Here is a 25,292-nt window from a genome sequence, read left to right on the forward strand (position 1 = left end):
ATAGAAATCAAGGAAAACAATGAGAACAGAGATGAATAACTCACACTGACTTCAGTGGGAGGTATTCATAACCTATGAGAGGAGAATAGGGCCCAAGTAAAGCAAAAGGCCATGAAACAATACAAAAGTGTAAGAAGACCTACTGTGAACTAAACCGTGAGTAAACCCAAAATACATTTTGCTAGGTATATGGAACCTTAAAGAATGCAATACAAGGGAGAACACTCAGAAAAAGGAAAAATTCCAAAAAGAGAGACAAGATGGGTGAGGTAATATCTTTTATTGGACCAACTTCTGTTGGTGAGGGAGACAAGCTTTCGAGCTACACAGAGCTCTTCTTCAGAGGCTCCTTCTTAAAAGATCCCAGACCTGAAGAACTCGGTGTAGCTCAACAGCTTGTCTCTTGCACCAATATAAGTTGGTCCAATAAAAGATATTACCTCACGCACCTGGTCTCTCTTAAATCCTAAAACCAACAGGGCTATAACAATACTGCATACAAAAAGTGAGATGGAACAGAGAAAATGGCAAACAAATGAGAGCCACAAACAAAGAATGAGAGATTAGAAAAATGTTTATTAAATAGCAGGAAAGATTTTTATTTTATTGAGATCTTTAAAAAATATTCTGTGCCAAACTTGTACATTTGACTAGGGTTTCATTTAACTATAGATGCAAAATTCAGATTTATTCAGGTCCAGATTTCAAGTCTCCCAAAAGTTTGGACTTGGGATTCCATTACAGAGAGACTCTAATCATGAAGTTCTGATTGGGGATGTAGATTTTAATTTAGACAAGAATAGTTTTCTATATCACCTCACATACTCTAGGCATCCTACAGAGATCATCAGGGCTGGTTTACTTATCCAATTAACTTAAGTTTAAAAAGGAACAAGCAAACCAGTTTGGGTAAAACAAGAACTAACCTGGGCCTTCACCCATACCTCAAACTGCATCTAATCATTTGAGGAACTGCCCTAACAAAGAAGTCTGGTGCTGCTGCTCCTTCTCTGCTTCACCACATGTGCCCAACAGGCTCTTTCTCCCTCTTGTCATGCCCATTCAATATTATCTTGGAAATACTCTTAATAGAGTTCATCAGAAACAGTCATTTTAGGCTATTTGATATTTGTCCATCAACGGCTACATTTTAATACCCATGAAATCTGATCAACATAGAACAATTTTACTCATTTGTTTGGTATTTTAAGTGGCTATTGCATTGCTATTAACACAAATAATTGGGTCTTTTTGTTAAGAGAAGAGAATATCAAAATTACACTTCCGCGAAAAAAAGGAAGTTATACATCACCTGTAAAATCAGAAGGGAAAGGAAGTAAGCATTTGCAACCCTCTGAAACTGTTCAAATAAATTAACTGGCAAGAAAGTAAGAATGTTGTATTTAGACGTTTTGATGCGATTGTTCTGAAAAATAAGAGAACAACGTAATGCATGTCAGTACCAGCAGAGAAAAATCTAAACTTATACAAAAAATCTACTTCAAGTTTGGAACACACAGCAGTAATGACACTTAAAATCAGAAAGTCATCTTGTAGCATCTCAGTTTTGTTACAATTATTGCTTAAATTGTTGATTATAAATATTACTTAAATTATTGGTAATAGAAGTTCTAATTTTCAACAATGTTTTAAATCAAGATATAAAATCTTTAGGCAATAAATGGGAGCTTCCAGATTCCTTATCTGGAAACTCTTATTTAGGGCAGGTAAGAGAAGCGTGTACACACTAGGAGAAAGGATGGATTCAGGAAGGGTTCAGACACATACGCTCCTTATTCAGGAGCAATACCCAAATAGTGGGGGCTTGGGGCAAGGGGGCCGGGAAGGGGATTCCAATAAGGGTTTCATGTATTTCCCAGCAGATGTCACTGCAAGACTGAAGCACAGAGGAGGCAGATATTAAGCTATGCTAGAGGTAAAATGCAACACCCAATAGCAAATTGCACACCCACACACATTTGCTTGATTCTTTTACTTTAATGCTCTGAAATGTACAACCCCATTCAACACAACCTACATTTAGCTTGGCTGCTATGAAAGCCTGAAATTTATTATTTTGGGGGGGGGGGACTGCAAGACCCACAAAAAGAACATATTTCATTTCTGAAGTGGACCTTGTGATTCTGGTTATCTTACTATCTATGGCCCTCACTTCTGCTGTTTTACTACAACAAATGTTTTCCTTGGTGACAACTGTGATTACTTTTACAATACTATGAATATAAAAAAACCTTAATCATTCATTAATACTATAAAAGAGCCGGACTCACCCCTGCAGTGCCTCCTGCTGGTCATTGGGAATTAGTGCTTTTCCAGCCTGGAGTGCCCTCTGCAGTCCAGTGATCCACACAGCTCTGGCCCCCGTGTCCCTCACAGACGCCGGTACCCCTTTCTCTAAGGTTCTGCTCCCTGGCAGTACCCCCACACCCTGCCGCTGGGTCTTCCCTTCCGGGGGAACCCCCAACCCACTATCCCCACCTTGCCTCAGTCTAGGCTACTGCCAGTCATCACCAAGCCCCCACTCCCTGGAGCAGACTGCAGTGTAAAGACCACTCATCATCGGCAAGGGGGTTCAGACCTGCTGTCTTCCTCTGTCTCCCAGTGCCTCAGACCAGGCCCTACAGCCTGGGGAGTTGCCAGCCTGGAGTGCCCCCGCTCAGCCTGCTCCTCCCCCAGCACTGCACCACCCTCAGTACTCTGTATGGCAGCACAGGCAGGCCCTACTCTTTCCCAGCCTAAAGAGAGACTCCTTAAGCCACTAGCTCACAGTTTACCAGCTGGGGCCTGATTGGGGTGTGGCCCATGTCATAAATATAAAGGGAATATAATATAAAGGCTAACCACCTTTAAATCCCTCCTGGCCAGAGGAAAAACCCTTTCACCTGTAAAGGGTTAAAAAGCTAAGATAACCTTGCTGACACATGACCAATGAGGAGACAAGATACTTTCAAAGCTGGAGGGGAGGGGGGAACAAAGGGTCCTGTCTGTGTGTGTGATGCTTTTGCTGGGACCAGAGCTGGAATGCAGGTCAGAACTCCTATAAAGAGTTAGTAAGCAATCTAGGTAGATATATGTTTGATTCGGTTTTGTTTAAATGGCTGATAAAATAAATTGTGCTGAATAGAATATATATTCCTGTTTTTGTGTCTTTTTGTTAATTAAGGTTTTGCCTGGAGGGATTCTCTATGTTTTGAATCTTATTACCCTGTAAGGTATTTACCATCCTGATTTTACAGAGGTGATTCTTTTACTTTTTCTTCAATTAAAATTCTTCTTTTAAGAACCTAATTGCTTTTTCATTGTTCTTAAGATCCAAGGGTTTGGGTCTGTGTTCACCTATGCAAATTGGTGAGGATTTTTATCAAGCCTTCCCCAGGAAAGGGGGTGTAGGGCTCGGGGGGATTTTGGGGTGAAAGTGGTTTCCAAGTGGGCTCTTTCCCTGTTCTTTGTGCACCACTTTGGAATAAAGGTTCAAGAACAAAGCATAAAGGTTCAAGAACAAAAGGTAAAAGTTTGTACCTTGGGGAAGTTTTAACCTAAGCTGGTAAGCATAAGCTTAGGGGGTCTTTCATGCAGGTCCCCACATCTGTACCCTAGAGTTCAGAGTGGGGAAGGAAACTTGATAGCCTAGCTGCGGCTACTTCCCCAATCAGCCATCCCCAGCCACAGCCCTCTCCAGGGCTGCTTTTAACCCCTTCTATTTTAGGAGCAGAGTAGCCACCCGGCTACAAACACATATTATCTAATTGTAACTTATGCAGCACAGTATAACACATTACATATGAAAGCATGTACCAGAGTTCATTGTTCTTTCAACAGGCTAGCAGACTGATATCATGGGGTAAATTAGTTTAGTCTGTATCAGCTGTTATTCTGCAACTCGGAATATCACCTCAGAGAGGTCTGTCTTTTCAAGACATGTTGATTTGTAACTAATCTGAAATTTTGCTAGTAACCAAAAGGAAAATGCTTTGTAAGGGATAATTATAATTTGCTGCTGGTACCATGTCTGTTATAGCCAAGACAAAAATGAAAGTTGTACTGCTCCAATCACTTCCTCAAAGGGTCCATTTTAGTGTCTAAATATAAATCCTCCAGGTCATTGGTATGCAAAGCAGTAAGTTGTGCAAGAATGCCCACAGAAAACCCATAAATGCTGTTACAACTCTGAATTAGGTCCACCAGTGGACACTCACTAGATTGTTGTATTTGGATCAACCCTTGGGGTTCCATATGCTCTTGGCCTTTTAGGTTCAAACAGAGTCTTGGCCAGGGGCGGGCAAACTACACCCCACAGGCCAGATACAGCCTGCAGGCCATTTTAAGCTGGCCTGCGAGCTCCCGCTGTGGAGTGGGGTCTGGGGCTTGCCCCACTCTGATGCTCCAGCCAGGGCACAGTGTCGGGGGCTGCACCATGAAGCTCCCTGCAGCCACGGGGTGGGCACACTCTGGTGCTCCAGCCAGGGCACAGGTGCGGGAGCCACACCACGCAGCTCCTGGAAGCCATGGCATGGCCCCCCTCCAGCACTCCAGTCAGGGCACAGGGTCGGGGGTCTCACCACGCAACTCCCGGAAGCCATGGCATGGCCCCGCTCCGGTTCCTACGCACTCCAATGGCCCCCTCCAGCGCACCAATGGGAGTTGCAGGGGAGGTGCCTGCAGACATGCTGCTGCTTCCAGGAGCCGCTTGAGGTAAGTGCCGCTGGGAGCCTGCACCCCTGAGCCTCTCCTGATGCCCCAACCCCCTTCCCCAGCCTTGATCCCTCTCCCACCCTCCAAACCCCTTGATCCCAGCCTGGAGTACCCTCCTGCACCCCAAACCTCTCATTCCCAGCCCCACTCCAAAGCCTGCACCCTCAGCTGGAGTCTGCACCCCTTCCCACATCCTTGATCCCCCTCCTGCCTTCCAAACCATTCAGTCCCAGCCCAGAGCCCCCTCCCACACCCCAAACACCTCATTTCTGGCCCCACCCCAGAGCCTGCACCCCAACCAGAGCCCGCACCCCCTCCCGCACCCAACCCTAATTTTGTGAGCATTCATGGCCTGCCATACAATTTCTATTCCCAGATGTGGCCCTCGGGCCAAAAAGTTTGCCCGCCCCTAGTCTAGGCACTGGCTCTGGGTTTCTAGGCACATTCTCAAGGTAAAAATCCTTTGTCTAGGATCCCTTCTGAGATATACAGCTCTGCAGTCCTAGGCCTAGGAAAACTAGTGTCAGTTCCCCCAAGCTTCCCCAGTAGTTTTTGCAAGTACACAGAGTTCAACCAATGCTGTGCACCTTTCAGATTACTGTTTCCCCTTCAGGGACTACATGATAATGAAAGCAAGTAACACAGATACTTTAAAAGGAATTTCTAAACCAATCACACTTTACTCATGGACAAAGCACAAAAGATATCTATAGAAAACAACAACAAAAACCTGCCGTCAAAAGCCTCCCTCCAATAGCCTCACCATTTCAACAACCCTCAGGTTTTTGCCAGTCCTTCCACAGCCCTGGGTCCCAGGACCATCCTCTCTTCTTGCACAGCCTTGCAATCTGGTATCCTCGCTCTTTAAAATGGCAGGTAAGAAACCCTTCCTTTTATAAGTTTCCAGTCCCCATGTCAGGTGACCATTCCAAATGGCTTCAAGTCCCTCACAGAATCATAGAATATCAGGGTTGGAAGGGACTTCAGGAGGTCATCTAGTTGGAAGGGACCTCATCAGCTGATCCATTGCTTAGTTACAAGCCTACTTGGAAGAACTGGTTCATCGGGTGGCAACTAGCTCATTGTCCTAGGATGCTTCCATTTGAATTGGAGTTCCTCCAGGTTAACAAACCTTGATTGCTTTCCACTGTTAGCCTTCTGACAACACCTCCAGGAATCCCAGTTCAATATGGAGATTAAAAGACAACAGTGAAGGTACAGTGCAGTTTTACACTTCTGTGGCATTCATAAAACAAAATGGATATAGTTTGATATAGATACATACAGACATACATTAGATGCTATCTTGGATCACTGAGTGGATACTGTAGGCTAAAATCTGGCTGCCACATGAACACAATGAAACCCACAAATAGAGGAGGAATATGGGGCAGAAGTTCTACATGCAGAGATACTGGCTCCCCCCAAAAAATCCATGCAGAAAACACGTGACAAGAACCAAGATGGGTATTTCTGGCAGGGCTACATTAGTGTGCTTAGGGTTCCTGACCCATGCAGATTCTTCTTTCTTTTAGGAGGACTTATCTGCTGAGTCAATATTTTGGGAGCCAACAATCAAAAAGAGCCACTGATGGTCAGGCTGTGGACGCAAGGTACTGATGCTTCTGCAGCTTCAATGTGTGTCTATTTTGTGGGCATTTTTTCAGATAGCCAGCAGTTGGCCATATATTTGGTATATGAATACTTATCTAATATTGCTTTCAATATATATGTGTTATGCCCAATTTCTAGAGGAAGTTGTATATTTTATTTTATTAGAGGATCTGTTTTAAGTTAGTCCTGGCTAATGAAATCTACCTAAAACTATCATAGTAGTGTTTAAATTTAGTCAAAGAAAAGAGTCTCCACTTTTCTGGCCAAAGTTGAGGCAGTTGGGAAGATCTGGAACTGAGAGAGACGGATATTCACTTTTGCAATGGAATTTGGTGGGCATAGGTAGAATTACTCCTTTGTTACTCTTTTTTAGAATTATTTTATACACTTTATCAGCTTCATAATGCACTATTTAGTCATTTCTCTTGATGTATGCACTCAACCATTCTGCAGACCTCTTAAAGATACTCTCCCCGGTTTTAACAATGTGTTTCTACTGTAAAACGCAAGCCTGTAAAAATGACACTTGTACGTTTTCAGCTCTTTTTACATTAGTGATAAACACAGGAGGTGGGGCTTACTATTTAATTCCTTTTATAAATGCAGAGGCAGTACAGCTATGGGACAAAGAATTTGGTATCTATTCTTGCTCAAGCATCATCAACAGAATTGTTAATTAAATTCCAACTAAATGAATTCTTTGCATTGGTCTTCCCTGCAGAGCATGTGAGGGAGACTGCCACACCTGAGCCATTCTTTTAGATGACAAATCTGGAGAACTATCCCAGATCGAGGTATCAGTAGACGAGGTTATGGAACACATGATAAATTAAGCAGTAATAAGTCACCGGCACCAGATGGTATTCACCAAAAAGTTCTAAAGGAACTAAAATATGAAATTTAAGAGCTACTAACTGTGGTAAAAAACCTTTCACTTAAATCAGCTTCCTTATTAGATGACTGGATGATGGTTAATGTAACACCGATTTTTAAAAGAGGCTCCAGAGGCAATCCTGACTATTACAAATCAGGTTTCAGAGTAGCAGCCGTGTTAGTCTGTATTCGCAAAAAGAAAAGGAGTACTTGTGGCACCTTAGAGACTACCAAATTTATTTGAGCATAAGTTTTCGTGAGCTACAGCTCACTTCATCGGATGCATTCAGTAATCCTAACTTCAGTACCCGCTAAATTGGTTGAAACTATAGTAAAGAACAGAATTATCAGACACCTAAAGGAACACAATACGTTGGGGAAGAGTCAACTCCGCTTTTGTAATGGAAAATCTTTCCTCATCCATCTATTAAAATTCTTTGAGGGCATCAGCAAGCATGTGGACACAGTGATCCAGTTGATATAGTGTACTTGGACCTTCAGAAAGCCTTTGACAAGGTCCCCACATCAAAGACTCTTATGTAAAGTAAGCAATCATGCGATAAGAGGAAAGGTCCTCTCATGGGTTAGTTACTGGTTAAAAGACAGTAAACAGTAAGAATAAATGGTCTTTTTCACAATGGAGAGAGGGAAATAACAGGGTCCCCCAAGGATCTTTACTGGCACCTGTGCTATTCAACATATTCATAAATTATCTGGAAAAGCGGTTGAACAGGGAGAGGTGAATTTGCAAATGATACAAAATTATTTAAGATCATTAAGTCCAAAACTGACTGCAAAGAGTTACAAAGGGATCTCACAAAACTGGGTGAAGGGGCAACAAAATGGCAGATGAAATTCAGTGCTGATAAGTGCAAAGTAATGCACGTTGCAAAACTTAATCCCAACTATAGATACAAAATGAAGGGGTCCAAATTAGCTGTTAACACTCAAGAAAAAGATTTTGGAGTCATCATGCTTCTCTGAAAACATCTGCTCAATGTGCAGTGGCAGTCAAAAAAGCTAAAAATGTTAGGAACCACTAGAAAAAGGATAGATAATAAAACAGAAAAATATTATGATGACACTATATAAATCAATGACTGTCTCCTGCAATCACCTTGCAGTCTGTTATACCTTTTATTTCCTGCCAGGAAACAAGAAAGTAGTCAGTCAATCTGGCTTCTGGTCCTTCTACTCTTGTAAGTAATAAGATACTCATCTCTTTTTGTAAAAAATGTGTTGGAAACTACTAGGTCATGAGCTTGTGCCAGTTGCACTATGCTTTCTCCTTCATCATTTAAAGTTCCACAGCCCTGGCCACCACATATGCTACAATATCCACGCATGTCTCTTCCAACATTCCTATTTAAATTGGCACCAATAACTACTTCATTTTTTAGAATTTGCTGAAGAGCAGTGTCTAACATTTCCCAGAAACTTGCCTTCTCTTCCTCGCCACAGCCCAACTGGGGCACATGTTTAACAAGCCACAGTAGCAAAATATGTTTAGCAAACTCTGATAATACAAAGAATAAATAATATGTTAACTAGTAAGGGATAGTGTTTTAAGAGCACAGACAAGATATTCTAGTACATCTCATGATATTAACTGATTATCTTAAAAGGGCACAGTCAAGATAAAACAAATGTATCCTTACCTTTAGTACTCAGTAATAATACCTTGATTTAGAGATTATTGGAAAATGTCATGACATAGCACAATATTTTTAATGTCTGGATTTTTGTTTGTTTTATAACCAGATCTACTTAGATTATTCAAACTAGAAAAATATTCTTCAGCTCTATGGGCATTAATTCAATCAACTAGAACAGTCACTTTCAGTCTTTTGGATCTACGGAGAACACTGTGTCTCATGTCTCAGGAGTCTAATTTCCGACCCATAATTTACACAGGGAAACATGGTTTATAAATATTTTCTAGCCACATTTTCATTACAAAAATTTTGTTAGCCAGTGTTGTTAGTCTTGCATAATTCTCTGAGCACTGCTTCATTGAATTATCATTCCTGGTTTCTAACTGTCATTGTGGTGAACATAAATGGTCTTTGAACTGAAATTTATTTGCAAAGCTCTGATTTTGAAGAATTCGTTGGGGAACAAATTAAATTTCCCTTTGAGACTAATTTAGTTACTGTACGGTTTATTTCCTCCAAGACACTCTCAACAGCATACGTTGTACAACGACTTTCCCATACTAGCAAGTAATTTTTTCCTTCAAGAATGACATAGCTGGAGAGGAGGATGAGAAGCCCTGTATCACTGTATCCACAAACAATTGATATACATATATATGTAATAAAGGACATAAAGCATCAACCTTCCAGTGCCTAAAAAGAAATGTATTCTTCCTGTATTACCTATACCTACAAAACAGACAGGGAACATTTGAAGCCAAATTCAGACCTGGTCTAAATGGGTTCAACGCCACTGACTTCAGAAGAGTTTCACCTGCTTTCACCATGTCTGACTTTGGGTTCACAGGGCATAATTCAGCTAAAGCTATCAAGCAACTATTTGCCGTTAGCAGAATTTTATTTAACGAATGGCATCCCTACTTGCTAATTATCCACTTTCAATCTGTAACTAACTGTAATGATAACTTCCAATTACAGGAGAGACTGTGGCTCACAAGTGTCACCCTGGGGGAGCTCTGGGAGAGATTATGCCTCAGGAAACACCATGGTTCCCAGGCTACCTGGGAATCAAGGGACTGTTCAAGCGGCACCATTCTTTGGATGGTGCAGCAAACTCCACCCTGCATCTCCTGGACAGTTCCACAGGTTGAAACAGAGACGGCAGGGCCATGTCCCCACCCCACTCTCTGCTATTTGCTGCTTTCTTTGGGCTGACTTGCACAGCAGGGGCCCTAGAAATGAATTTTCTCCGAGACTAAGGATTGTTAAAGGCCTAGCCCTTCCATGGAGGGGAGGGAGAAAAGGAGTTTGCATTATAGCCCTTCTACTTTCCCCATCGCTCAGACACAACCTGGCCTTAATATCTTTATAGCAGTAAGCCCAACACTTTGCACCTATGTATTTGTTAACCCTTAATTTTTTCCTCTCATATGTTCTAATTTTTATTCCCTAGATGGTATCTAACTCTCACTCCCATCTCTCAGAGAGATTGAAATACATCTGTAGGCTAACCTAATCCAAGTACAATTGCAAAACAAATTATTGAGATCAGAAAAGAATTGAGGATCATAAACCAAAAGGCGACTTGGGGCTTACAAATATTTAACTGTTAGTCAGTGATCCCACAAAGATTTACACACATGCTTACTGTGACTCTGAGCACCCCTGTACTTACACCCTACCTACTACTGTAATAATCTTCATACAAAATATGCCTTGGAAGTGTCATTTGAAAACTAACAACTCACTGATCATTAATATTCTTGTGTGATGTATGTACACAGTGTGTATTAAGAGATATGGATATAAGATACAGTCATGACTAACCTATGTTTAAGCCAGGCGTATTAGGGGATGTTGGTAAACAGGTCTGCCCTAGACTAAGGAATGTGCCCGATCATCAGGCAGAGATAATTAAGGTATATTTACATATAAGCAGTAAACAAGGCCATCAAACCAACAAAGGGTGGGGGGAAATTGCCAGAAGCAGAATAATTTGCATTTTAGCAAACACCAGCAGGGGAAGAAAGAGCATGGAGCTTCCTTCACCTCCAGACTCCATGTCACCTTCCTCACAGCTTGAATAAACTACTTTGAGTGAAGTCACTCAGAAGAATCCATTTAAAAGGTTTACTGGTCTATAAGGACAGGGGGCCGAACCTCAAGTGTAAGCAATTGAATCAACAGATTGTATACAGCATTACTGTACTATAAAAGTGTATAGAGTGAGGTCTTTTCTGAAAGCTAATGACCCACTGGTGATTAATATAATTGTGAAATGTATATATTAACACTATATGAGAGAATATGGATACTTCATGATACTATGCTTTAAAGTCTGTGGCCAAACAGGGACTCCCTCCCAGACAACAAAGAAGGTATCCACCTGTCTCCTATGTAAATTGAGCATGGTAGAATCAAAACAATGGAAGCCTTATGTACAGACAAGGTGATAGGATGCCCACAGGAAGGGAAGAACAGCATGAGGTCATCCTGCCTCTTGAAACAAAGTCATTGAACTTTGGAAGTTACAAGCAAGGACAGAAACCAACTTCTTAATCCATCACTAAACAGATACCAGAGAGCAGACCTCTTGCAAGCCGAGAAAGATGGGTGCTTCAACCAAGGAGAGGCTGAAGTCTCTGGAAACTGAATATAGCTGAGAGACCTGCTTAAGCAATCTCTTTCACCTAAGAAGACAAAGGAACCAGCACTTTTGGGCTTCTGGAGAAGATTCTGACCGAGGAGGGGGTCAGACACCATTTTTCTGGAAGACTGTGGGTGAAAAAAGCCATCTTAAACAAAGCCTGTCCCTTGATAGATTAAGTTTTAGATTTTTAGATGTGTATTTTCACTTTTATTTACTTGAGACCCTTTCTAACTTTATTCCTTTTACTTGGCATCACTTAACCTATGTCCTGTTAATACATTTGTTTTATTTTTACTATAAACCTACTCAATGTTGCAGGGAAAGGTGTATTTAGCCAGTTAAGTTAATAAGCTGTGATGTGCTTTGGTCTCTTTAAAGGAGCAAATGAACCTTGTTATTTCTCTGAACAGTTCAAGAGAGGGCTGGACACTGCAGAGCACACAGTGTGGGGAAAATTCAGGACTGGGAGTGTGTTGGGGTCACCTTGCTAGTTGTAACCAAGGCTGGTGGAAGCCAGAGTGGGGCTGCAGACAGGCTGCTGGGATCAGAGTTGCTGAACCAGAGCTGGCTGCATCGCATGTAGACACTCAGGGTGTGATCTGCATGCTTGTTTGCTGACTCTGAGTATCCCAGGCTGGGAGTAACAGTACCAAAGTCTTGTGAGATGCTCAGGATTACAGGTAAGAGGTGACAACTCCTCACTGGTCTGAACTGCACTCGAAACCCCATGAAACTTACCCTATGAGTAGACCCAATGACTTAAATGGGATTACTCATGGTGTGAAAAATTAGGCACAAGTTTAAGTTTTTGCAAGATAAGGGACTTCTATTGCAAACACTCTTATGCCCTTTTCGCTCTACTAAATCCCCTCATATTTGGATAAATTCTACACCTGGTTTTCAAATGAGCATAAGGGAGTTATGTGTCCAAATCCAATTGACTTTTAATGGAAGTTGGGTGCCTAACTCCCTCAAGCACATTTGATAATAGTAGGTAAGAGCTCTAAAAAGGGTGCATTTCTCAATACAATCCTGCCTAGTCACTCCAGTGAAAAAGTTGACTGACCTAGTATCAAAATATAGTTGGAATGTCTGCATAATGGCACATGCACCAATCAAAGTTTTACTGAAATTAACCCATCATTCTTTCATCTAGACAGGAACTGGTGCTCTATAAAATATAAAGCTGGGGTGGGCAGGTGTGAGGGTGCATCCTTGCCAAGCAATTTAGAGCTCATGTAAATTCAAGGTATTTTCATTCCTGCTTACCTAGAGCAGCTAAATCATCTTCTATGTGTCTTTAAATATTAAGAGAACCAGTTTCTCCTTTGTTCTCAGAGTCTTCTCTTTCCAAGTTCATGCTTGTTTTCTCACACTGAAGCTAGGAACTGACATCAAATGCTTTTGGTATTATTTAACATACACACGCATGCCAAAGCTACTCTCAAAAGCCTATAGAGAACAAGTAGCCTTTTCTTCAAAATAATACTAATTATTTTTTTAAACTGCATATCAATGTCCAGCTAGAAGAACAGGCAGCAGGGAGCTCACTATGAATATCTCATCCAAAGAACAGCAGCTGGCTCTACCATCATACATGACTGTGCAAATCCTTAAGCCTTTGACCTTCAGTCCCAAAGGAAAGCATGCTACCAACTGAACCAGTTTGGCACTTGGTACACAGGCACATAATTAAGCAATAACTGATATCTGGTTATCTCTCTCTGGCAGATATAATAGCAGGAAACCTAATAATAAACTAAAAATATTACATTGGCTGGCACAAAATGTTACTATGTATTATAAAACAGTGCAAGTTAACAAAGCAAAAGTCACTATTTTATGGCATAGGAAGGGGAATTTTTCCTTTGTTACAAAGGAGAGATGTGAACACAAGCGGTGATCCTTTGAATGGCCACCACAGAGGGAAATAATGAGAACAAACAAGAGATCATGTTGTTTTTCACCACTGTGTATAGAACTTCTGTCGTGGGAAGAAATAGATCACTGTGGGGAGAAGAGAAGGCCCAATTTTTTTTAAATGTAATTTTATTATTTGGTGACTCATTGTGAAGCAAGTAGTTTCACAATGAGAAGTAAGTTGGGACTACCAAGTTACTTAATACTGAAGTAATATTACAAAGTATTACATAGTTTATGTTAGCTACATAAAGAGCCAAACTAACATACTCATATTATTCATCTTCCAATGAGCAAAGAAATTTGAAACTGGTCTTTTATACTTCAAGGGACTTTTGGCTTATCCACACTTGAAACACTTCAGCTGTAGCACTGCAGCTGTGCCACAGTAGTGCTTCAGTGTAACACACTACAGCAACGGGGGGGGTTCTTCCACTGGCATAGTTAATATACCTCCCCAAGAGATGGTAGTTAAATCAATATTATTACAAAGCAAATGGTGGTAGCAAAGAAGGGAAAAGATTACAAAATCTGCTGTGCATTGAAAGCATACAGGTATGCATGTTTTATTCCAATGAAAACAAGGATTTGGGTTATTTAAACATTCTCGTGCAGTGTTGTAAACCCAACAATAACATATTGTGATAGTGCATGGGAATTTATACAGTGAAACTGACTAGCTGAAACAAAAATGGAATGTGCAGTCTCTTTTCAATGTCAAAAAAAAAAGAAAGAGATTTTATTTATTTGAATTTTTGCAAACAACAATAAAAGAATATCCATCCAGTACTCTGGTATCTTTAACAAGCTTTGTAACATACACTAATAAATGTACACAATGAGATCAGGAAGTAAACTTTCATATCTCTGTGGCTAACACCGTGGTGTTAAAACTGAAATAATGTTGAAAATTCAAATTACTTTTCACCATATGATAAAGTGTTTTCAGACATGATTTATATGCTGCCACCATGCCTTTAAACATTCTGCAATGAATATACTATCATAAGCTAATTCTACTGAAGTAAATCACTTCTAGCAAGGGACTCAGATAATTAGTGTCACAGACTCACTATGGGATTCATCAAGAGTGAACCCTAAGATCTCATATTATTTCAAGAACCCTAATGACAACACCAAGGCAAGCTGTATGTGTTATACATGCACAGGATAACTCACGGCTCCAGAGTGAACATAATGCTGTGAGTCCTATAAGGGGGACTCGTGTCTTAATAAAACTATGATGGTGTTGCCTGAGCAATATACAGTTCCTGAATGGCACCAGAGCCCGAAGGGAGAATCATGATTTCGTATACCTTCCAGGATTCTCCGTTATCCATAATTTTAGACCTTTTCATTTATAAGCATGTAAGGGCACTATGCATAAAGAACATAAGTATCATCAGGATTTTTGCATGTGCATGCAAGGCAGAATTGTTTAAAAGTGTATTAAAATGGCAACTTCTTACTCAATAGTTCAACTTCCTGTATGTATTCAGAACAAAAGCTACTTACTTTAGGGATAAAATAAATTCACACTAATTTTATCTCCTGCCAACCCTACAGCATCAATACAGTTCAACAAGAGAGACAGCTAGATTCTATCGGCTCATGTATCATTAACAGAAATCTCAACTAAGTTCCAGCTCCAATGGTGTTGTCCAGGAGCAAGGGAGGGCAGAATGTTTACAGGAGGTGACCATGTACGAGTCATTAAAGCATAAAACTTAACTCACAGATCCCAGGTTGCACAGGGAAGGCTGACTGTTAAACCCTCTATTATCTTGTAAACTAAGCATATCTGATGCACAAATCATTGAGAGGCAGAGCAAACATAGAAACGTATTATGCCATTTTTGCAGTCAGTTTTCAGAGTAGAAAACCACTTTACACCATTAGTTTACACTAGTATTCCCACAGTCAGTATCACTGAGGGATAGGTATTACCAGCTTTTCTTTTTCGATTTGAAAAGAAAGAAATATAATAATGGAATGAGCAAAAGATGTGAGGTGAGGAAAAGTTTTGGAGAGGAGCTCATGAATGTTGGACAGCTGATTGCAGTTTGTTCTATTGAACAAAACACTCTTGCTCCTTTTTTATATTCTTACCTCTTGAGAACATTATTTTGCACACAACTGGCATACTCCAAAAAGGGCACAAAGTCATCCAAGTTGTAAAACTTACTTTTGGACATGGGGAATGTAAACCCAAAGTCTCTTGTGAAATGATTCACCCTTGTAGCAGATTCCTCCAGACCCAATTCCCTCTCATGTGGACAAATCTAAAAACTAATTTATGCTCTCCAAGCTGGTTTATGGGCAAGGAGGCCCACTTGCCAGTTGATTTTCCAGTCAGCCACTACCCTAATATCAGGATCCTGTCTTTAGGAAGTTTTTAGTTGCTCTGGGGTCCATTCCTGCAACACCATCTCCATTGTTCCAATGGATGGACCAGGAACATGGGCTCTCCTGCAAATTAGACAAAGAGGCAGACACATCCCCCTGAATGACTAATTCCTTGCTCTCCTGCATAGGTGCTGGAACAAGGGTGCTGGGGGGTCTTGGTAGTATCTAGTATGCCAGGCACACAAGTTTCTGCAAGTCCTCTGCCAATTCAGGTGGGATTTCTTTTTTCCCTCTCCTAGCACCAAACTGCATGCTGACGGCTCATTTCATAACTCAGTCTGTTTGCCGGGGTAAGTTCTGCAGCACAGTCAGAGTTGGGCCACCCAAGTTAGCTGCTAGTAAATCCCCTTTCTGTCGCTCATCCTAGTCACTCATTTGAGCTATAATGTTGAATTGAGCAAAATAAGCGTCCCAGGGAATTTTTCCCTCAAAGATAATGGGCCTTTGCATTATCTGAGCTGGGACAGCCAGACCTCTCTCTCTCGGCCTCTGCGGTTTACAAATGGGATAGAAAACTGTTGTAAATGTCTGGTCTTATCCAAGTTCTCTGTCTGGTTCAATTCCTCATTCGGACGGCTGCCTTCCACTGTGGTTTGACCCTTTGATTTCCTTCTGGAGTTGATTTTCATCTCCTTAAGTCCTTTCTGCAACTCATCTTGGTTAGCAAGTTCCAGATTGCCTAAAGCTTGCTTGGTCTCCACTATTTCATGGAAAACCTTCTTGTCTATGGGAGTGAGATTGCTGGTTACCTCATCAATCTGTTTTACCAATCCAGACCAGGAGTTTTGCAGCTAGGCTTCCCAATCTGTGCAGATACTTTATAGTTGTTGATCCAGAGATTTCACCTCTGTATGCAAGTCATCTCTCAGCCCTCTCTGGCAAACCTCCAGGTATATTTTAATCCCTTTTGTGAAGTCTCCAGCTCCTCTTTTAGATCTTGCTTTAAATCACACTGGTCATTTTTTATTTCTGCAAGCACCTCTATTTTCAGTTCTCACCTTGAAACTGAACCCCACTGCTAACATCAATGTTGCCCCTTTTTTGATCCTAGTGGCCAGTAAAAATTCTGGGTCCTGGGGATGTTCTACTTAGGAGGAAAAATTGGTGGAGTCTCTTATTTTCTTTGATGCAATCTTGTTTGTTTACATGGAATGTACAAAGTCTTGCTTCTGCAAATGCAGCAGGAACCAAAACAAAAAGGACCAATTTATTTTGCTTACAGCCCGAAGACCCTTTAGCCAGCATCAAACCCAAAAACTCTCTAGCTTTTTCCAGCATTATATACTGTACTTACAGCAAAAGGAGCATTCACAATGCAGTTTTAATGAGGTTTTAACACTACCCATAACAAGGTTTCACCCAGGTCTTAACACCGCAATGGAAATGTGTCACACAAGAACAGCTATAGAAGAGAAATTAAACATTGCAATAAGGGGAAAAGGTTCAAAAATACTAATGAAACATATGAATGAAGACTTAGAAACCATTACAACCAGATATGAAAACATTCACTCTTTAGTTTAATGGAAGTTTGGGGGATTTGCTAAATGGGTAATTAAGAACAAACTACCTCGTTTGACAGTAGTGTATATCTTGGAGTTGTTTGCTTGGCCAAATGCAAAATGATTTTGTTAAAATGAGAATACAAATTCAAAATAATGTAATGATAGGCATTCTTCTAATAACATTTTAAAGTTTAGATAGAGAGGGTTCTGTTTCCCGTCTTTTCTTTTTATGTCCATTGATCTTCTTTGTCCAGAAAACCTTCACAGGTATATAATGTGCCAGGTACTCTGATCCTTGTATGTTGAAAATACACCTCCTGACATATGAAGGAGTAATATTCTTAACTAAGGGACATCATTTTGTTCCTGCACAATCCAAGTTCTTAATTACTATATAGCGTTAACGTTTGTTTATAATCTTTGCAGTGGTTCTCAAATTTCTCCAAATTGAAATCTCCCTCTCATCTAACTGGAAAGGGCAGGACAGTTGCATTCCCAAGGTTGAATATATATGTCTAAGGGTTCAGAGTAACAGCCGTGTTAGTCTGTATTCGCAAAAAGAAAAGGAGTATTTGTGGCACCTTAGAGACTAACCAATTTATTTGAGCATAAGCTTTCGTGAGCTACAGCTCACTTCATCGGATGCATACTGTGGAAAGTATAGAAGATCTTTTTACACACACAAAGCATGAAAAAATGGGTGTTTACCACTACAAAAGGTTTTCTCTCCCCCCACCCCACTCTCCTGCTGGTAATAGCTTATCTAAAGTGATCACTCTCCTTACAATGTGTATGATAATCAAGTTGGGCCATTTCCAGCACAAATCCAGGTCCGTCCCCCCCCACACACACACAAACCCACTCTCCTGTTGGTAATAGCTTATCTAAAGTGATCACTCTCCTTACAATGTGTATGATAATCAAGGTGGGCCATTTCCAGCACAAATCCAGGGTTTAACAAGAACGTCTGGGGTGGGGAAGCGGGGTAGGAAAAAACAAGGGGAAATAGGTTACCTTGCATAATGACTTAGCCACTCCCAGTCTCTATTCAAGCCTAAGTTAATTGTATCCAATTTGCAAATGAATTCCAATTCAACAGTCTCTCGCTGGAGTCTGGTTTTGAAGTTTTTTTGTTGTAATATCACAACTTTCATGTCTGTAATCGCGCGACCAGAGAGATTGAAGTGTTCGCCGACTGGTTTATGAATCTTATAATTCTTGACATCTGATTTGTGTCCATTTATTCTTTTACATAGAGACTGTCCAGTTTGACCAATGTACATGGCAGAGGGGCATTGCTGGCACATGATGGCATATATAGATGAGCTATTACCAGCAGGAGAGTGGGGTGGGGGGAGAGAAAACCTTTTGTAGTGGTAAACACCCATTTTTTCATGCTTTGTGTTTATAAAAAGATCTTCTATACTTTCCACAGTATGCATCCGATGAAGTGAGCTGTAGCTCATGAAAGCTTATGCTCACATAAATTGGTTAATCTCTAAGGTGCCACAAGTCCTCCTTTTCTTTTTATGTCTAAGGGTATGTCTTCACTGGCACTGGAAGCAAGCCTCGCAGCCTGGGTAAACACTCACGCTAGTGTGGCTTGAGCTAGCACACTAGAAATATCAATGCAGACATTTCAACCTGGGCAGATGCTCAGGTTCTCAAGCCCACCTGACCCCCACCCCTAGGTTTGAGAGCCCAAGCTCCAGTCCAAGCCACAATGTCCATTCTGCTATTTTTAGCACATTAGTTCAAGTCCTGCTAGCACAAGTCTATCTACCCGGCCTGGAAGGCTGGCATCTAGCTGCCACACAGACATACCATTCATTTGAGCATTCACAGGTTCTGCTTAGTACTAAAACACAAAATTTAGGATCTGCTTATTTTGAATGTTCTAAAAGGCATTAATAATAAATATGTAAATAATAACAATGGAAATATTTATGACATGGTAAGGGAAAAAGAGAGAAAGCAAAACAGCCAAATGCATTATATTTCAGCCTCTGAACGTGGAACATCAACTGAACAATATAAAATTGTCATAAGCTTCCTGTGTAAGTGAAAATATATCTCACTACTTGACAATTAATGGAATTATGCAACCACATTAAAAACCATTGTGGGACAGTTGGAGTTAGTGGTTTTTCCAGGAAGTATTGTAACTATTAGTCTTGGTAAATTCATTCTAGTTTGAGTTATAGATTTAGTTCTTTTACAGTCACTGTCTATTAACGAAAATTAGGTTTCTCCTTTCCTATCCTTTCAAGAGACCTACCATACTTACTTTTTTCGTTCTCTGTTTACTTTCTAAGTTTTTTAATTTCTCTGGCTTGATGTGTTCATTTTATGTAATGTTTTGGTGTTCTGGGCCTCTAAGTTCAAGACAGTATTCTACTCTTAAAGGAGCACAACAAACATCATAGTTTTGGATAATATAGCCAAATATTTGCTTGACAATTTGAACCATGGCTTTCAAGTCCATAATTAAAGAGACATGTGTCAAAACAGTTAAGCTCAAATGTATGTTTAGGGTCAAAAACTCTGTTTATAACGCTCTATAATGCTGTCTAAAAATCTTTGCATGTTTCATTTAAAAAACAGCCACCAATCATTGCAGCAGTGAGCGATTTAAAAAGCTATCAAAATTGTACAGGTTCTGGATATACATTTATGTACATGCACTATTAGAAATGGAGGACTCCTGGAAGAGGAAATGTATTCACCTAAAGTCACCATACTATTTGGCTCCCCACTATCAGACACCTATACAATTGTGAAATAGGATTTTCCACGGCCTAACCTTTAGATGAGTCCTTTTGTTAGGTATGAATGCCTGATCAGTGATCCTAAAATAATTTCTGCAATACATAAAGCCCTTTCTAATTACAGTAGAATAATCACAGTTCTGTGTTTGGTTTCAAGGTTGTTTTTTTTTAATCCAAAATATTCTTTTTTAAATTATTGGGGCTGTCTAACAAGTCCCTCAACAGTTTAGACTAATTTATAGGATTGATATGTGCCTTTGCTTGTAAATTACTGTTCATTTGAAAGAGGGCTGCAAGGTAAACCACTGAGAAAAGATGAAAGTAAAACCAACGTAGATTTCTAATATTTCAGGTTTTTTCTAGTTTGCCAAATAACTAGAATTGCCAAAGGCAGAAAGTATTTCACACAATACACAGGATAATGCTCGTCTGACTGCTTGCAGGTATTTAGAGCTCAACTGCTTGGAAAGGAATAATTGCTAATTACTTACATTGTGAACTGATTTGCATCACTTGATTGTATTTTGGAGGGCAGGGAGTTTTTTCTAAGTGTAGTTATTTGTAGTAAATCTCTGACAAACAGTCACTATAGTGATGTCTCAAAACAAACAAACAACAGCTAATAATGAAAAACCTATATCAAAAACAAATTACTGGCACTTTCCATGACTAATTCAGACCTGTCATCCTGCTTGTCATTATTTTTAAAATTAGGTCAGTCAACAATTAATTTTAAATTGCAAACATAACAATGAGAGGAAAGACAAATGCCAGATTGGTAAATCCTGTTGAAAAATTAAACTTAATTTTTAAAAGTACCAAAGAAACCACAACTTTCCGAAATAGGACTGTGCCATCAAACCTGGATTTTTACAATGCCAAAAAAAAGTTCTTGTTTTAATCATTTTCATACCAGCTGTTTTCTGAATGAAAAATACTCTAACATCTTTGAACCTGGATTTTGAAAAAGGAACTGTAGCGTTCCATTATGTCATTTACTTCAAATGCAGAAAAGTCAGGACAGGATTTCAAAACTTTAACACAATATATTACTACAAAGGACAATAGGGAGAAGGTGAGCTAAACTTTATGGTCGATGATCTATTAGGAAAAAACTGAGAACAAATAAGTTTACCAATTTAGTAATTATGCCCTCAAAAAAAATCCCTTAATTGTGTAGTCGTGACACTCTACAATCAAAAGAGGTTGCTACAATGACATGTATTTATAGTTATCAATATATTCTTTCAGAAACACTAAGCTGAGGAAGCTACAGTCCACGGGGAGGGTGGGAAATAATTTATTTCGTATGTGAAGATTAGAGAAGTCTGAGAGTTACAACATGTATGTATGCGTACACTGAACACTTCCTTGGGAATGTTAAGCGCTCCTCCTCCTATAAAAGTGAAAATATTCCTATACACTATGAATGCTCCAGTGGATGGCAGTGCACAGAAGCCAATCGGTGCTGAGTGACAGGGTTAATGTTTCACTCTTCACAGGAGTCCACTGGTTTCTATGAGATATTACTCATAGCAGGCTCATGTTTTTAGATGAAATCCATGTGTGTAACATAAGTAGGTCAACTCTTCCTCAGGTGATATTGATATGCCTTAGAATACTTGTTGTTACCATAACGCGATTGCCATTAATAGACAAATAAATTACTTCCCTAAATTTAATTAAACAGCAGAGTCAGCTTGGGTATTTAACCTCCCCGGTCAAAGATTTCCAGCTCAACCGTGTAGACCCAGGAAGTTCAAATAAGACGTTTGAGTATTATCTGAACTAAACCTCTAAAACTTTTGGGATTTTCTGAACATTACTGAAAACTCTCCATACATCTATGTGTGAATATACATCCCTTACCGTGCAGGGTTTCAATGTTGAATATGCATTATACTCACAGCATACTGAAATTTTTCATTATGTTCAGGATCATTGGCTTTCACCCTCCGCTCCTCCTCTGAAAAAAGAAAAAAAACCCACCATAGTATCTTAAAAGACCAAATAGAGCTGAGAACAAAAGTGTAAGAGATCAGTATATAAACAACACTTCATTAACTTTTAGGAACACTCAATAGACCAATTCTTTATTAAAATCCCAATATAGTTCAACTTTTAAAAAGCTAATCTTCAGACACTTTAGATAGTTCAATATTAGAGAGAGAGATTTTTTATTTTGCAGTTTCCAGGAATTACTGTTTCAAATGTAATCACCAGATCTCTCGAGGCCAGCAGTGCTACAAACCAAAATGTCACAAAATCCAATAATGCTCTCACAAAGAAAGTGACAGTGCATTCTGCTGTCATGTAAAAGCATATGCCACAGTATTCTCGTGCTTGACTAAAGAGGCAAAATGCACTGGTGAGATTATGGGCTAAATTATGGCTCTTCCTTAAGGAGTTCGCTTAACAGGAGCACAGGAAACCCCTCTCCCAACACAGAAGGCAACCATAAAGTGGCTTTCTGATTATCTGACTACAAGGGGTGGAGAGTAATATTAAATACACACCTCAGAAGGGGTCTAAGTAACTAAGAACGTCACCAGTGCATTCTTCCCTGTCCACTGGCTATGGCCAGAAGGGCAGTGAGGGAGGTCAGAGAGAGAGGGAGAGATTTTAAGGAGTATATTTTATTTTTAAGAGGCATAACAAGTTAGTGCTGAGCATGTTTCCCCCTGCACTGTAGAGACATTATGACAGATTGCACTCTGTGCATGATCAAATTTGATTCCTAAAATAAACTAAATTTTACCAGATTAATTTTATAACCACATGCTAATTTATTGAATAGAACATTATTCAAATGCTAATAGATAAAAGATACAATAGTTTAAATGTGAGCAAATAATTTTACTCCTGTTAGAACAGGTTCAGTAAATAATACCTACTCTCTTGATGTCAGATAGTTAATGGTTTTGCCCCATGTATTTCCACTGAAAACTCCATGAAATAAAGGTTTGTGTATTTATTATATTTTCCATCTACAGTAGAGTCTTCACTATACATATCAGTCCAACAGTTGGATAAACTCACATTCACTAGATTTCATACTATATGTTAGGTAATATGATTTGTTTCCTGATACTTTCTACCTTTATTATTTGTATTACTGACACCCCCATGGTTTGAAACCTTTAGATCCACCACACAAACCTCTGCCACTTGATCTAATGGCATAACCTATAGTGGTCATAGGTTGTCATCTTCTATGTGGACCAGCACTAGAGGGCAATGAGGCACAAACTACATTTGTGAGTTTCACAGATATCAGAGGACAGCAAAGGGATGGTGAGACACAGGAATCTTTGGTTCCACCCCAGGCTCTGGAGGAAAGTGTCCTCTAGTTGGCAGATTCTTCTGCCTATTCTCAGAGGGGAGGTCACTGAGCATTGCAGAGACAGGCTCCCTGGTCTCAGTCCTCGTGCCCCGCTGCACTTTGGCCTGGAGCAGCTGGAGGCAGCAATAACAGAGGAAGTCCAGCTTTACCCCTCTTTCCCTGAGCAGAAGCATGCTCAGTCACTCTGTGGGAATTATGCATGCACAATCCAGCCGGAGGTAGAAGCCATGAGGGGATGGAGCATGCTCAGTTGCTCTGGGAGGATGGCACTTCCTCATACCCAGTCTGTTCAGCACTAGGACCTGTGAGAGGCTCAAGCACATTCAATGAGGATGGACTCTTCAGAGATTTAAGATGTTGAAATCAAAGAAGTCTCTACTAATCACATGCAGAATACGATCTTTACAGTTTAGCCAAATTCGAGCAGATTTTTAATAGCAATGGCAAAGGGTACATCACTGACACAAAGGCCACCCCATGCCAAATTTTAAGTCTCAGCTTCAAAACATTTCAAAGAAAAGACTACTAGAATTTTTTTAACATGGGAAAAACAATGTGTCTTTCTTTAACCACTTCCTTAAAAATAGCTCAACTATTTTGGCTGAAATTTTCAAAACAAAATTCAGCCTGAGGCAAACATCAAGCACAGAAAATGTCAACCCAAACAATTAAAGTTTGGCAAACTTAGAGGCAACTGAAAACAGGGGCTTACAATGGGAAGAGTCAGGCAACCTTAATAACAGGCAACACTACCAGCCCTACCTATAATCTGAGGAGTTACAACTCATTATATTAGGTTAGTTATTCTTCTCACTGTAACAGGATGATATTGTGCTACTGGCAAACCAGGTGCCAGCTCATGCCCAAATCACCATGTCTCAACTGAACACTAACAAATACGTAGCTGGAATGAATCTGACTCATCTCTGTGTTAGTATTGTTAAAAACAGGTATAAGAATTATGAGAATGTGCTTAGTATTTAGACTTTATTGGATGCTTGTGAATTGCTGCATGCATTAATCTCACATATAACATCAGTATCCCATATTCTAAGGTAATATTTGAGCAGTTGTATTGTAAGTTTCTGTGACTATCAGACAGGAGAGACACATTAATCAGTGTGAACTGCTGAGCTGTAACACAAGGGGTTACGTCCTTCCCAACAGGAAAGGTCCATCAACACCAGGTGGACTACTATGGGATGTTAAAGAGGACAAAGGACTTTCGGTTAGCCCTAAAGGACATCTAGAGCTTGATTATAGAAGCTTCTATTATGTTTTGAAACTTAAAGTTGTAACTGGTTTGTATATATATGTTTACCTGCTTTAACTTTGCAAATAACTCTCTTATTTCCTCTTCCTATTTGTGACAGGGTGCTAAGCAGAAAACTGCTTAGCCAACCCTCTGTCACTTCAGCTCCAATTCAGGGAGGTGAATTGGACCTGGGTAGACCACCTGCCCCTGATTGGGGAAGCTTGAACAGCTGCTGCCTCATCAGGCTGGGGCTGCATAAGAGCCCCAGGGGAAGGAAGCCAGGGCGGAGCTGGAAAGAGGAAAGCTGCAGTAGAGGAAAGGCAGTGAGGGGAAGCAGAGAGAGATAGCTTGCCCCCTCTCTCCTGCTGGTGGACTGCAAGAAGGGGACTACTTGTATGGTGGAAAGGTGGTGGGAGAACAGCCTGTAAATAAAAGCACCAGGTGGGCACTGCACCAAAAGGTTTCTGTGTGACTTTCTCAGCCCAGCGGGGGCAGGAGCCAGGAGGGCCCTGCAGGGACACTGCTACATTATTTAATAAATCTTCATATATTTTATTATAGGACAGGTTACAAGCAATGTCTTTGATGTG

The 25,292-nt window shown here is 40.2% G+C and overlaps 1 protein-coding gene across 1 annotated transcript in view; it reads right to left on the reverse strand.

Annotated features, from left to right (window-relative positions):
* Positions 1-25,292, reverse strand: part of ATP8B4 (ATPase phospholipid transporting 8B4 (putative)) — a 155,048-nt gene that overhangs the window by 119,307 nt on the left and 10,449 nt on the right. Inside the window, exons 2-3 of the mRNA XM_084642237.1 lie at positions 22,012-22,070; positions 1,313-1,426 (exon numbers count right to left, since the gene is read on the reverse strand). Of these exons, the coding sequence (XP_084498363.1) occupies positions 1,313-1,426; positions 22,012-22,070 (173 nt within the window). The remainder of the gene's footprint in view (positions 1-1,312; positions 1,427-22,011; positions 22,071-25,292) is intronic.

Source organism: Lepidochelys olivacea (assembly GCF_965140295.1).
Source record: "Lepidochelys olivacea isolate rLepOli2 genome assembly, chromosome: 10".
Taxonomy (NCBI): Eukaryota; Metazoa; Chordata; order Testudines; family Cheloniidae; genus Lepidochelys; species Lepidochelys olivacea.